Genomic DNA, 15,490 nt, shown 5'->3' with positions numbered 1-15,490 from the left:
CATAAATCAAATTTTAATGAAGCCTTCTGATGCAAAAAAAACCTAAATTGTCGTCAGCATCACCGTTATCTGAGCTCGGGTCTTTGTAGTGTTATGCCACTCTTAATAAATTTGTTTAAAAAAATAATAAATTATGTTTTCTTTGATATATTTAAAAGTGGCTTGGTGTTTTGACAGGCCAGATTTCAGACCAGCTCTGACCCACGGGTCTTATGTTTGACACCTCCGGTGTAGCTGGTTTGATTTGAAAAGTTCAATGTAAATATCAAGAAAAAAAACCCCTATTGATTTGTTGTATCTGTTCCATCAGTGGTTAATAAAGGTGATATTAAATTGATTTTATATCAAACTTCCTCCTGCTTGTTTCTTGTCAACATCTGCACACACCTTGATGAAATACTGTCCTCTAAATCTTTGCAGTGCAGTTTACGCTGCTTCCCTTCACTCCAGCCTCTGTCGGACTTCAGCCTCATTCAAGTGATCCAAGCGAGGCACAGATATGGTTTTACGTGTGGGTTTATGTCACCTGACACAGATAAGTGCAGGCCCGTTGTGTGTCATTGTGTTGTGAGCGCGAGGCTGAAGTCCAGCAGTAAGTGGGCAGGGGAAGCTGTTTGAAAAGTCCTGCCAATGTGAACTCAGCTCTTCTCAGTCGTGTTTGCTTTCTGCCGATTTTCTATTAGTCAGAGAAGAAAAACACAGCGTTTGGGATTTTTCAGCTACATCCCTTTCAAACAACCGGCTCCTTCACACAAATGACTTGGATTTCATCTGGACAGTTTAGTTTAACTAATTCAGTATTGTTGACATTAGAGGAGAAAAAGGCTTATAATGAAGCGTTGGACATGTTGGATGCCTGCTGCAGCATTTCTGCTGCTCGGCGTGATGGGATTTGACTCAGAACACCTCCAAGCGGAGAACCTCAGTCTCCTTCCTCCTGATGAACATCACTTAGTCCTGAACCGAGGAATGAAAGGTATTTCCAAACTCTTACTTTCAGTTTGACTCTTCATGTAAGCTGGTGTTTATTTTTGATGAAATACATACATTTTGCTTATAGTTTTATTAAGAATCAGAGCATAAACACAGCCATGTGTTTATGCTCCAATGCTTTTAAATCCTCAGTTGACATCTTCTCAGATGGTTGGTTTCGATCAATATTGCAAATGTGGTTCAAATTCCAGCTGTTGAGTGATTCACTGATGATAAGTGTTGTCATGTGAGATCATGTGTCTATTGATAAGACAAACGGTTGTAATAGTGGATCAATTATAATGTTTAAAACAAAAACATTGAGAAACTGAACCGTTGCAGTGCTGCCAGTGTGATATCTGGTGAACACTGTATCTATGCACCTTTTCAATGATGCAATTATCTTTATAATTGTATAACAACTATACATTTTGTGTGCTTAAACTGCTGATATGTTATATTCAGCTAACAAGTACAAAATGACAAGTACAAAAACTCGAGTGTTGGTTACTTTAACAACATTAAATGTTTTATTGAATTAATAATAGCAAATATTAGATATACCAAGATAAATAATATATAGGCTTAAAGTTCCAAAATGAAAAATAGGGAACATGATAATCCAGGCTAAAGAGAAAAATGCATCTCAAAGAAAAGAAAAGAAAAGAAAAGAAAAGAAAAGAAAAGAAAAGAAAAGAAAAGAAAAGAAAAGAAAAGAAAAGAAAAGAAAAGAAAAGAAAAGAAAAGAAAAGAAAAGAAAAGAAAAGAAAACGTGTACCTTGGCAGTTGCATCAAATATGGCTTTATTGAAGCAATAGACACAGTGAGTGCTGAATTAATCTTTTGTGGTAAAAAAACACCAAATGAAGGTTTGCAAATTTAAAGTGATTTGGCACCAGACCACCAAACACCCCGATATGGAGAGTCAACCTAGTGAGTTTATCCTCAGAGAAAAGGAACCCATTGTTACAGAATATATAGTGTTTTTATGAGGTTCCTTCAACTATTTTTTGTAATTATGCGGGCTGTGTTGGGGGCGTCGCCTGAGTTTACGAACAAAAAACTTTGCGTCCCTCAAGAAATAGTTTGGGAATCACTGATTTAGATGGTGCAAATTATACTGAAGCAGATGAGAGATTACATAGTTGATCAAAATCTATAATCTATAAACTGTTAATTAATCACTTTAATTTGTTTCTGTGCCCCACAGTGCCGCCCAGAGACTGCTATGAAATGTTGATGGCTTCTTCAGGTCAAGCAAGAGACGGGGTCTACCTGATCCAACCTGCGGACTCTCCCATCGTGGCCTTCTGCGCCATGCAGGAGGGCGGCTGGACGGTGGTGCAGCACATCACCGTCAACAGCAGCGTGAACTTCGACTGCACCTGGGACGAGTACAAGAGCGGCTTTGGACGTGTCACCGGGGACCATTGGCTGGGGAATGAATACCTCCATCAGCTCACCCGCGGCCCCGCCCGCTATAAACTGGGAATAAAGCTGGTGGACCCGGACGCCATCACAAAGACGGGGGAGTACGACCCCTTCCTGGTTGAGGGTGAAGCATCGGCGTATAGACTGAGGCTGGGCTTGTTTCAGGGCACGGCTGTGGACGCGTTTACCCTGGACACAGAGAATTACCTGCATGACAACCAGAGATTCACCACGAAAGACAGAGATAATGACAACTACTTCAAAAACTGTGCCAGACTGGAGTTTCAAGGGGTTCCAGGAGGGGGGTGGTGGTACGACGCTTGCGCCGGCGCCAATCTGAACCGCAGGAATGTGATCTACTGGCAGAAGGACTGCAATAAGGAGCGGCTGTGCAAGTATGCATGGATGATGGTGAGACCGTCAGACACAGTGAAGCTGATCCACAGTGGGGACTGCGTTAAGGACGAGCTATGAGGACATCAACATGCCGGACATCCAGTTCACCACAGTTTATTCAAAAATGCATGTACATGATCACAACATACTGAAATGAACCAAAAAGACTTCTTCATAAAGTTTGAATCACAGTATAAAATTGTATTTTTAGCTCATGTTTTTGTGTCCATCGTACATCATGTCTATATAATTCAAGCAAAGCATTTTTTTTTTCTTCTTTTTTTTCAATTACAAGTGCAGACATCTGGTCCATCACAGTTGGGGGAAAAAAGTTTCATGACAATATAGCTTTTGACACATAACAATAAAAGTAGTTTTGCCTGTCAAACTCCATCCAATGCTTACAGAGGGAAAACATTACACAAACAACAATTTTCAACAGTACTTTACAACGTCGCAAGAAGTATAGTGATGACATGCTGACTCAGCTAAAGTAATTGATAAAGGCAAATGACAAAGAAAAGAATCCTGAGGATAAAAACCAATTTACAAACAAAGTGCACTGTAAACCATCCACTCCACATCCGATGTAAACACTTACATTGCGAGCAAATTAGTTATTAGAAATGAAGGGATTGAAAGTTTCCTGTTTGCAATGATTCAGGGTGATTTGTTCGATTATGGTGACTGTATTTTTCACTTTGAAGCACAGAGGTTGTGTAACACGCGGAAACACTAAAGCTGAGTATGACGATGGCACACATGACAAGGCTTTTGATTATTTTCAAGTTACAATCTTGACTTAGCGAGCAAACTCTGGCATTGGTACAACACGGATTAGCCCTTTAAAATACATACGCAGTTCCACATTGTGCCTCATCAATATAAACACGATACCTAACGAATCCAACAGATCTGGTTGTGATCGGGTGTAACAGCATCAACCTCAAGGGGAACACTGACAATATTCAACTCTCATACAGAGTGAAGTATTCAATCTGCATCTTGAACACAAAACATTTCAATGCAAAACAATGTTGGTTAAAGGTACTGTATGTGAAGTTGATTAATGCCACTTTCGTGCATTAGGTGGTAGTAGTGAGCCAATGTTGTTCCAATTTTGTTTTCAGCCTGTCTCGGAATTTCTGTTTGTTATTTATTTAGAACTTACAAATAGGCCCAGTCACTGATTTGCTTCTGAAAACAGAGTCGATGCTGAATTTAATTCCATGACAGTGTGTCCAAGTGAAAAGGGAAACCTTTCATCGTGATTTGGTTGTCCCTTCACATGACAAATGTGCTCTCAGTCACTAAAAATTGACATTTTTGACAACGCTCCCACTCTCTCTCAGTGAAAATAGGGAAAAACTTTTCTAAAGCCCTGCTACTGTGCATGTCCTCCACGGTAATAGTATATAGTTTTTGCTCACGCGCGCAAGTAGATAGATGGACAATGACAACAATGACTCCCAGTCCATTTTCTCCTGGGACTTGGTATTTTGATAGTTGAGAGTTACCGTAATAACAATACAACTTGGTCATCTGCCCATACGAATGTCCGTGTACTTCAATTGTTAATTATTTTAGCGTATCGTTCAGTGTTGCCTGTTTGTGTGTGTGTGTGTGTGTGTGTGTGTGTGTGTGTGTGTGTGTGTGTGAGTGTGTGTGTGTGTGTGTGTGTTTGTGTCGGCGTGTTTTCATTACAAAAGAAAATTACAGCACCCACCCGTGGCCCAACATGAAAACTAAATTGTTTTGAGCATTTCTGGCGTGTTCGTGTAAATGGACATCATTTTTAAAACACCGCTGTATAAACACGAAATATTTCAGAAACGAAAACACAAAAACAATGTGTTTTCACGTGTAACGTTGTTGTGTTAACGGGGCCTAAAGGCTGTTTTATGCTTGATGCTTCCTCGAGCTCCGCACGGCTTCGTGCAGCCAAATTGCGTCATTTCAGCCACAACACCCCTCCGTCCGGCCCGGTTCCTGCGGACGTCACCGCTCAGTGCGCCTCTAAATTTTTCTGACTACAAGGACGGAGACGTGCAGGAAAATGGAGGACTGAAGACTTGGTTTTAAAGGCACAAAAAGCATAAAGCTGCACATCCAAACTGGAAACACAAGATTTGCCTCATAGATGTCAATTTGCTTCAGTATCAGACTTCAACAGGGGGAACATTTAATTTGAAACAATAGCTGAATGCTCTGCTCTGCTCTTCACTGCAGGATCACCTGCTGGTGTCGCAGATAAGAAGTCTACTTCTTCTGCTCGAATTTAATACTGCGATGAAAATGTGTTTGCAATGTACTGACCCCTGCAGTTTGAGAGCGGGAGCCGTGTGTAGTATAAATGGCACACATGTTCTCTCATGCTGATTCCGCATGTCTAAAGTCAAGCATAAAAAAGCCTTAAGAGACGATGCAGGCTAGTTAGCTCACCGACTCATTCTGAAGAAATTAGATTTAAGAAAAAAAACAACAACATACTATATCTTTAAATTGCTGAATAAATTTGCAACTTGTGTCTCATCTCTTATCCCAGGATATTTTAGAACCAATGCACAGTGCCACATAATGCTTTTTTCCACATCCAGAGTTTCAGCAGCAATTAACAAACACTACATCAGGCCTACTGATTATTGAGCAACACTACAAGATGCACCAGCTTCGTCAAATAACACTATTTTGCTAAAATTCAACTTCATTGGTGGGAACGTGCTGGATGTTTCCTCTTTAAAGCCATTTGTCAAACACCGTCTTATAAAAGTAGTTCATGTCAGTTTGGAGCTGACCACCGGGTTTTGACCGTACCAGTAAAGCTTCTCCTCAATCCTTTTCTTCTTCCACTGACAAAGTAAAAGCATGCGAAAAGTCTTCTGAAAGGTCTTGTTGCACAGGGCGTAGCACATGGGATTGACGGTGCTGTTGACGTAGCACAGCCAGTAGCCCAGATGCCAGAGCGAGAGGGGAATGCAGTCTGAGCAGAAGGTGGAGATCAGCACCATGATGTTATAGGGCGTCCATGTCAGGATGAAGGCCAGCAGGATGGCACTGAGAGTCTGAGCCGCCTTCCTCTCTTTGATCAGCACCATCCTTTTCCTCTTCGTGATCTGATTCTTCAGGGTGGCATCTATGGGCTTGGACGTGGAGGCCGCCGACGGGACGCTCATGGACTCAGCCGAGGAGAACGTTGACGAAGCCATCTTGGTGTCGCCGTTCTTACTCTGGTGCTCGGCCGGAGCGTCTTTGACCACAGGTTTGAACTTGTAGGAGACACCCTTGCTGTTCCTCTGGGAGCTGCTTTTGGGCGGTGTCTGGAAGAAGCTGTCCTCGTCAAAGCTGCTGAGCTGCTCGCTCTCACTGCCTACGCCACTCTTCCCAGGTTCACAAGCCGGGTTCCTGAACGAGGGCTGGAAGCCCCCTGGAGACACAGGCCTGTCCTCATCCTCTGATGAGGCGTAGCTGTTGAAGGTGGTCAGCTGACCAGCTTTAGACCACTCGTCGTTGGTGGAAGCTGCCGATTTGGCGGCATTGCTCCTGCTGGAGGACGACCAGGAGGCCTGGTTCCTGTCCTGTGAAGCTGATCTCAGTTTACAGCTGAAACAAGACCTGATAATGGTTTTCTGAGGCTGATTCGCCCCAGAGTCTGTAGAATAGTTAATCCCCTGGAGCTCCGCAAGATCTTTTGTCCTCTTCTCAGTTTCTTTGTAGATCCGACAGTAGAGAATGGTCATGACTGAGACAGGAATGTAGAAGGCTGCAATCGCTGTCCCAAAGGTTATTACCGGCTCAGAGAAAAACTGGATCTGGCATTGCCTCTCGGGGACAGTCCTCTTTCCAACAAAGTACTGCCAGCAGAGAATAGGAGGGGCCCACAGGATGAGGGACACCAACCAGGCTAAACCTATCATGATCCCGGCTCGTTTGGGCGTCCGTTTGGCCCTGTAGGTCAGGGGCCGGGTGATGGAGAAGTATCTGTCAAAGCTGATCACCAGCAGGTTCATGACCGAGGCGTTACTGGCCACATAATCCACAGCCAGCCATAGGTCACAGGCCAGATTACCCAGGGCCCAGTAGCCCATCAGTATATAGGAGGTATAGAGATTCATGGAGAAGACCCCGATAATGAGGTCCGCGGCGGCCAGGCTCAGAAGGTAGTAATTATTCACAGTCTTCAGTTGACTGTTGACTTTAAAGGAGACCATGACGAGAACATTGCCCACAATGGTGATGAGGCTGACGATCGCCGACACAGTCGCGATGGTGATCACCTCCCAGAGGCTGTGAGTGACCAGCTGGACATCCATTGCACTGTTATTCCCCGTGGAGTTCATTGTGTTTCCTCCCTCCATGGCTTGGGAGTCTTTATTAGAGTTCAGCCATTGTGTTTTTATGTGGAGAACTCCTGGAAATAGAGAAAGAGAGATTGTTCTTTATATCTGCCACAAGATGGAGACAATTGTGCGTGTTTACTCACTAAAAGGCAGTCTAGCTTCTTTTAAATGTGACATCAATAACTCAATATGATACAACTGAGTCAGAATCTGCATACGAAAATGTACTTGAATTTATTGACACATCTCAAATGAATGTAATAATGTGGTTTCACAAATATATTGAGCTACTGTGAGTTACTTTTTTATCCATAGAGGGTTTTAAAGCATTAATCTGGGTCGCATATCTAAAATCCAGGCCATTGCATAAATAATATGCATTTATATAAATCAGTGCTGTCATATTAACAGATGGAGCTTATAACTGCATAAGAGCTATTTAACTGTTATAATATTATAATGAGGAATGATGCATACAATCTGTGCTTTTCAGGGAAATCGGGGAAATACATTAAAACAAAGAGAGGGCATAGAAATAAGAACAACTAAGGTAAAGGCTCTATTAAGGTAAAGGCAATACAATAAGTAGAATCTATTGTTCAATGGCAAGCCTGGTGTTTTAGGATCCTCATTTAAAGAAGTCAGTGTGTCAACATGGAGTTTGTTCCACAGGTGAGGAGTGAAGGAACTAAAAGCTGCTTCACTTTGTTTCTTCTGACTGATGGTTACAGTAAATCTCTTCCTGAGGACCACAGGTTTCCTCTGGGAGCGTGTGGTGGTGCAGCAGGAAGAGAAATCTGCAGGTGAGAGAGAGATGCTTTTTTTTTGCCCCAGCATGATACTTCATGATATAGAAAAAATAGAAAGAGAAGAGTAGATGGTAAAAGTATTTTATTACACCTGACTTCATTGTAGGACGTTTTGTCTCACTTTTTTCATGTTTTTTGTGCAGATTTTGATGTCGATGTTTTTGTGAATCCCAGTCACAACTGATGCTTTGTGATAATCCCTCTTTATGTGCATTAATTTGGCTATTTTGTCCTGAATACAGCCAAAGTGTAAATGTGACTAAGTGTGTATTCATCCAAACATTTTTCATGACGATGTTGTGACTTCGTATAGTTTCTGCATGCACTGGTCAATATGGTGGGAAAAGGCCTGAAAAGCTGACCAGTCTTTCTCACACAGAGATTAGAGCCACATCTAAGCTGCAACTATTTTTGGGAGGGAAATATATTGCAACGGGGATGAATTCATGATGGAGAGTCCTGGAGCTCACTGGACCATGAGGCCTCCAGTCTGGCCTTGAAATACACATACAGGAGCTAATCTTGAGGGGAAAGCTTCATATGATATCTCCTGGTCATATTGAAGGAAATTGAAGGAAATTCACATCTGTGCACCATGAAGCTGCCAACTTGTTCAGCTGTGAAATCTGTCTAAAGCATATAAAATATTACAAACAATTCAGGACCAGTTTCACGTTTGCTAAAACATCCAAATTTCTTCAAATTTGTCAAATGGAAATTTAAAAAGTTAAGCCTGCAGGAATGAACTGATCTAGTGGAATACGCAATTGCTTTATTTGTGTGTAGGATCAACAGAGCAATGCAATATGTGCATGTTTCTGTGCCAATATCGCTTTTACAGCAGTTAATTTCACATCCTTCCAGCTCAACAGTGCTAACATCAGATACGACTGCACATATGGAAGCCCACATCACGCATGGTCTCTTTATTTTCAGGTTAGAGCAATGGAGTGAATGCACATTTGATTCCTCTGTGCTGGACTCTACAATCAGTACTGATTTGAGCCAAGATGGATGTGTGTGTTTGAACCAAGTCCCTAAGAAATTTGCTCCAACTTGATGCTCTCTATAGCATGACAGTGTGTCTGTGAACATTTGTATTAACCATGTTTATGAATGGCTGTGTGTACATGACGAACACTAAATATTGCCTGTGCATGGAGACTATGCAGTGTTAGTGCATGAGTCCATATTCTGAGTATAAAAGATTACTTTATATCAAAGACACTAAACTAGACTGTTTGCAATTACAAACATAATGCATTACATTTTCCCCGTGGGCTGTAATCTGAGTACACACAATGAAACACCCATTTTGTCATTTTAACTGTGTCTTGATCCTACCTAATGCTGAAATGTTGCTTGACCACTAGACTAAAGTATCACATGAAATATTTAAGGCCAAATGCATGTAAAATCTAACAAAAAACAAAACTGTAAGCACAGATTATAATGGCAATATAAGAATATTATTGAAATTATAATTTGTATAAAGCTTTGTACAGTGAAAAGCAGCTTAATTTTTTTTATAAGAATCCTTATCAGAAAACTTGGTGGCACAACAAACGGGTAGGTAACAAATAAATATGACTCTAATGTGCACGTTCAAATAACAACACAATTAAATAAAAAGTGCAATAATGTGAATAAAAACTGCATTAAAATCAATTAAAACATGTAAGCAAAATGAAGCAGGTAAACTGCAATAATAATAAACATTTCTTTAAAAAGTGACAAGAGCAGGATTTAAAAATCAGAAAGTACAATAAGGCAAAAGTCAAACAAATATTCCGAATAGAAATTAAAATGAATACAGAAATAAATGGTAAAATCACAGTGAAAAATAAAGTTAAAATATTGTTCTTAAATCATTTTTAAAAAGCAGTCCCTTCATTACAGCCCAAATCTCTTTAATTCATTCATTTCTGGGTTGCAATGCAACACTGCAATATCATCTTGACCTTTTTGTTTGCTGCAGTGGAGTCTGATCAGTCCATCCTGCAGGTTTATTGCTAATCACTAACTAAAATTCAATAAGACTCAATATAGTAATTCATTAAACACACAAAAAGTACCCATGCAAGATGAATATTCTGAGTTGTTAATATAACTATATCTTGGTCTTTTATTGGGTTTCACTTTTGCTTGAAATGAAAAGCATTATTTTCTGTGAATCCAAATACAAAAGCATTTTTTTTCGTCTATTTTATCATCCAAGTGATTCGAAAAATATCTGCTGGAGAAAAAAAACAACCTTGTCTTATTTGAAGAATTTCTCTATATAAAGATTCTTCCACAGTCCACACAGCACTATGTCACGCAGTACTTTCGTGGAGGAAAAATAACTTCCAAATGCATTTTCATTCTTTCTGCAGCGCTGGGTTAGCGGGAGTGCCAGCAGCAGCCCGAGGCCCACACAAATAACATTCCTGGTACTGCGGGGGTCCTCCTGCGGAACTCAGATCGTCTCTCATTTTGTCATAAAGTGGCATTTCTTATCAGATCACTCAAATCCAGTCATTGTTACACTGTTCTGCACAGGTCTGCTGGATATTCCTCCCTGTTGGACCCTTCTGCTGCACAATAATGATTCTTTCACAGGTTTTCAGTTTGATATTTTGAAAAACTCTATTTTACACATAGAGAAGGTTTATATTCATGTTTGGAATTAACTTAACATCTTTATGTAGTGGAAATTTAAACGTGAATCTAATATTCCAAAGACCAACTGAAGACATGTAGTTCTTATCATCAACTATTACTTCTGATTGTAAAATGTTTGAAAGCTAATTTTCTGATCCCCAAATGAGGACAAGGCATCTGGTATTACACATTTCTGGGGGTATATTGTACTGGATGTTGCATATTTAAGCAGTATATTACATATTTCAGCGGTTAATTTGATTGTATTTGAACATTTCAGGAGTAGATTTGGGCATATTATTGCATATTTTAGGGACATATTGTACATTTCAGGGGTACGTTGTACTGGATATTGCACATTTCAGGGGTATATTGTAATTCTAGGTGTATATTGCACATTTCAGGGTTATATTTTACTGTATATTGCACATTTCAGGGTTATATTTTACTGTATATTGCACATTCCAGTGGTAAATTGTACAGTTCAGGGGTTTATTCTACTAGATATTACACACTTCATGGATATAGTGTACATTTCAGGGGTATATTGTATTTTCCTTTCCTTTCCTTTCCTTTCTTTATTCTGGGACATATGTTTACGCTGTAGGAGGGCAAGCGAGATGAAATTCCGAGTCCACTGTGTACCTTTTATGCCCAGCAGAACTGACAATAAAGCTCATTTTGACTTTGACTTTACAGTCACTGCTGATATTCTAGTATTATTGAGTACTATCATGTTATGATGCACATATTTCAGAATGTCAATTCGCTGATTTTAAATGTTTTTATTGAGTGAAATGTGGTGGCAGTGATCCAGCAGCAAGACTCAAACATGAACAACAATCCAATTTATTCAGGCAGCTATTGAATTTTGACAAGATATTGACCTGCTAATAACTTGTATTGAGAGGACACACACATGCACACAAAACAAACTAGCTCTACCTTATTGACCTGAAGACGTAGAACCAGTCAAGCAGGCTAATAGCTTCTAAATCGAAGCAGGAAGGGTTTTAATGGTACACTCAGAGCTCTGCGCGCCGGGTAAACATGGACCCAGCTTCACTATAAATAGTGGATACGGTTTGTTGTGCCCCGCTTTTGTAGTTTTTATGGCTTGATGTCAAATGTGTGACGCACGAGGAGGAAGAGCTTTGCAGCGCTGCCTGTATTTGGGGAAATGGGCGGCTTTAAAAATACAAGGACACTGGTCATGAACTTCCAGCTTGATGCTTGAAACAGTGCATCAGGTAACACTACTGTGCCAAGCCGTTATGTGGTCAATTTATTTTTCAAATAGTTGACCTCTGATAGGCTAAATAAATTATTTTTTCATAGAAATGGGGCATCAGATCATTAAATAATGGTTGACATTTGCATTTTATTATTTCCATCATGTGCAATCCTGTTTCATGTTGTATTATAATTTGTCTTATGTGAATGATTTTTCGACTTTTTTACCCTATATATTGAAAGAGAGCAGCACCAGTAATTTCATTATGTGGGACATACAATGATAATAAAGCTATTCAGCTCAATATAGTTGAAATCATTTTAACATGATCTCTTCTGTATAAATAAAGATACATTTACCTACAGACTGAACAGAAACAGTCAAATCAGACCCCCAAACACAAGACAATGTTATTAATTCAAAATGTAAAACTTTCACTGCAATTTGGAGGTTTGTTTACACAGCAACGGTGCTTGGAGCCACTGAAAAATGCAACTTTTTCAAAACTGTCCAACTTCCTCTCCATGGAAACAGGGGATAATGCAACTTTTTGAAGATGGTTGGAAAAATGGGGGGAACACTGCTAATGCACATGCATTCAATGGTCATAGATGAGCAGTCAGGGTTTTGACGCTGCACAAGAGGTTTAGTTTTAGGATTGCAAAGGATACAAAGCGGGCTTACTGAGAGAAAGGCCGCTTCTCCAAATAGAACCCCAACCTATCTCTGTCATTTTCTCAGTTAGCCCTTTCTTATGTAGCAGCAGGTCAGAGTTTGTCTTATATTATCCCATGTCAGAGCAGTCTGACCTGCCGACATTGTCTCAGGGAACTTGAAGTGTAAAATGTGATATTGAAGTCAAAATATTCATTCATTTCTTTTTTGTTCTCATTTCCAACATGATCAAATTGAAATCAACTATGCACACCAATCAACCCAAGATATTTGACCAATCAAACAGTGAATAAGAAACAGTAGTAAAATAGAATCATGCCTGAAAAGTATACTAAGGCTAATTCAGTAAATGTGAAACTTTTTCAGAAAGGAAAATTCGATTTTACCTGAAACGTGTCAACAGGGTCTCAATCCTAATTAAAAGTGACGCAGCGTTGACAACTTGACTGATTGTGAAACTCACCAAAATAACTCACATGCTATGTCATTTTGTTATTCTCCTTTCTACCTCAATGCTGACATTTAGATACATTTCTGTATTTTCATTAAGACATATTGTTAACTGTTTGAATCAATACAATTTATTCATGTAAAGCCCTGCAGTCATCAAACCTGTTACATTTCTTCCATTTTTTTTTAGATTTCCTCTGCAAAGTTAGGCGCCATAAAGAGTAATGCATGCTGGGAAAGCCCTTTGGGAAACTCTCGTCACTCTAGTTTCCTTACAAATCGCAACCTTATTACCTGCAGCTAATATCCTGAACGGATCTCCACCTGCTGAAATATGGCGCCTCCTCAGTATGCATAAGTAATGTCCATTGATCCAGTGATTAACTCTGAGTGTGAGGTCGGGCAGTGTGCTCCGAGCCTCCTCACCAGGGTGCAGAGGCGGACATGTTGGAAGTCAGGGTGTTGCGGGCACTCTGGCACTCGGCCACACGTGTTTCCCGTTTCTATGGCTTAATCAGCCGACCCCCCCACTCCACCGGGCCTTGCAGTCATATGCAACCTTTCCTTAAACCCTCCTCCGGTCGCAGCACAACTGCTCAGCGCAGCAGGAAAACAAGAAAGGGAATAACACGAGTGTATGTTTATGTGTGCGGCGTTGGAGAGAGAGAGAGAGAGAGAGAGAGAGAGTGGCCAACAAGAAGAAGTAGAAAGCAGCAGAGGAGGCCGAGGACACCATATGTGTCTGCGTTGAGAGTATGTATGAAGTGCAAATCAGCCCTGAGCTCCTTGGCAGAAGACTCGCTGCGCTGAAGTCGGCCCGCTGACCCGTGGTGGAGATGTGGAAGAGGACCTTCTATACAGCTCCAGTCCCTCAATGTGTTAGTTAATTTGAGGAGCCACAACAAGAGGATTACAAATGTCATAAACATGGAATCTGAAATATTCATCAATCCTTGAGTTGGACGATTGAAATACAACCAGAGGCAGAATCCATCGAGGAAGATGGGGCGGGGGGGGGGGGGGGGGACGTAAACACAGAAGCTGTGCAGCGGTGGTTCACTGCAACACATAACCTTTGCATATTGTTTGTATATGGACTTTGCGTATACTCGGTATCAGCAAGTACCTACAGGTTTGTACTTGTCTTTTTAAAAAGTGGTATAGGTGCATCCATACATAAAATGCGACACACAATGATTTGCCTCATACTTGGACGTGGGGTCGTTCGCATGTTGTTCCCGTGTGTGCAAAAGTAGATTTTTGTCTCGGTTTTCTTCCCACAGTTGGAAATCAAGTGTTTGAGGCCATTTGCTGGCTTTAAATTAACTCCACCTTGCCATTGCACATATTTAACTGGGATCAACTCCCACCTCCAAAGACCCTGTATAGTAGATGGATGAATGGGTGATAGTATAAACTAATATCCACTATGATTCAATATTAGGTGTCCTGCCTTTTATACGGTGATGAGAAACACTTCTGTTTAACCTCTTGAATCAATCATCAGCAATCACTGTAACATATAATGTACAGGGGGGAAAAAACAGTATTTTGCAATGGATAACTCTTCCCCTTTATTGATATTTTGCCAAAACCCTCCACTCATCAGGGATTCGAAAGCCCAATGAGAAATTAGGAATATGATTGTGAGATGACAGTTATGATCTGTTTGCGGGTGCGCAGTGGATTTGGCAGCTGCTGAAAGAAATAAAACGGTAACACCCTGTGCGTTCAGGAGCTCAGTTTTATGTGCAGCATTTTCTTCAGACCCCATCATGTATATAATGATCTGACCATCAACTCATTAGTTCTCATGGCATAAAGTTTTAGAAATGCAGGCATGCGTCTGCCTCTGGGCTGTAACTACTACTTTATATCAAAGTCGTAAAAATGTCAACAGCATGCTTTAATCTGTAAGAAATCCAGATTTCTTTATCACTTCATACGATTATAATATCAAAAGTTGTTGAGATCTATAGACAATTATGATCATAATTCCATACTAGTTAATGGCTTTTTTGCGTTTGTTTTTGGGGAGAATTTTATAATTTTAATTGATCTGGATTAAATGTACAATAAATTAATAACATTTCCGATATCCACACATTTGTACTGCAGCACCCCCCTGAAGCTCTCTGGTGCCCCCTGGAGGGAGAGTTTAACCACTTACTTATTCCCCACGCATGTATTTATTTATGGATGATAGTGTTATTTTATTCCATTCAACTTTAGCTGTGTATTTAATCTTTTCTCTGGTTATTCAACACTAAATACGTTTTTTTAAATGTATTTTGATTATTTTAAAAAGTACCTGAGAATTTGAATTCCCTTCCAGATGATGAAGTTCATTCAAGTTCAAGCGTGTATGCGATGAAATAGGAGAAAATATAACGGAAGACTGATATTCATTTTATCAAAGCACTTAATTTAGAAGTGAATGGCATCAATGTAAGGAAGGCAGAATACAGTTATAAAATAAAGCTCAATAGTGTAAAACATCAATAGCTGTTACAAGAATTGTGCCAGGTTTTTCTTCTGTTCAT

At 40.2% G+C, this 15,490-nt stretch overlaps 2 protein-coding genes across 2 annotated transcripts; one reads left to right on the top strand and one right to left on the bottom strand.

The window, feature by feature from the left end:
• Nucleotides 1-852: 852 nt before the first annotated feature.
• On the top strand, nt 853-2,877 carry LOC308142312 (fibrinogen-like protein 1-like protein; the record flags this gene model as incomplete). The annotated part of the gene is made up of 2 exons (XM_080512660.1): nt 853-976; nt 2,183-2,877. The coding sequence occupies 2 exons, from the start codon at nt 853-855 to the stop codon at nt 2,875-2,877; spliced, it is 819 nt and encodes a 272-aa protein (XP_080368786.1).
• Nucleotides 2,878-5,573: 2,696 nt separating this feature from the next.
• chrm5a (cholinergic receptor, muscarinic 5a) lies at nt 5,574-7,154 on the bottom strand (the record flags this gene model as incomplete). Its single annotated transcript, XM_080513139.1, has 1 exon — nt 5,574-7,154. One exon carries the CDS (start codon nt 7,152-7,154, stop codon nt 5,574-5,576), a length of 1,581 nt encoding a protein of 526 aa, XP_080369265.1.
• Between the last annotated feature and the right edge of the window lie 8,336 nt (nt 7,155-15,490).

This window comes from Blennius ocellaris, assembly GCF_963422515.1.
Source record: "Blennius ocellaris genome assembly, chromosome: 17".
In the NCBI taxonomy this organism is placed as follows: Eukaryota; Metazoa; Chordata; class Actinopteri; order Blenniiformes; family Blenniidae; genus Blennius; species Blennius ocellaris.
Note: the sequence above shows the minus strand (reverse complement) of the source record. Positions and strands in the feature narration are given on the sequence as shown.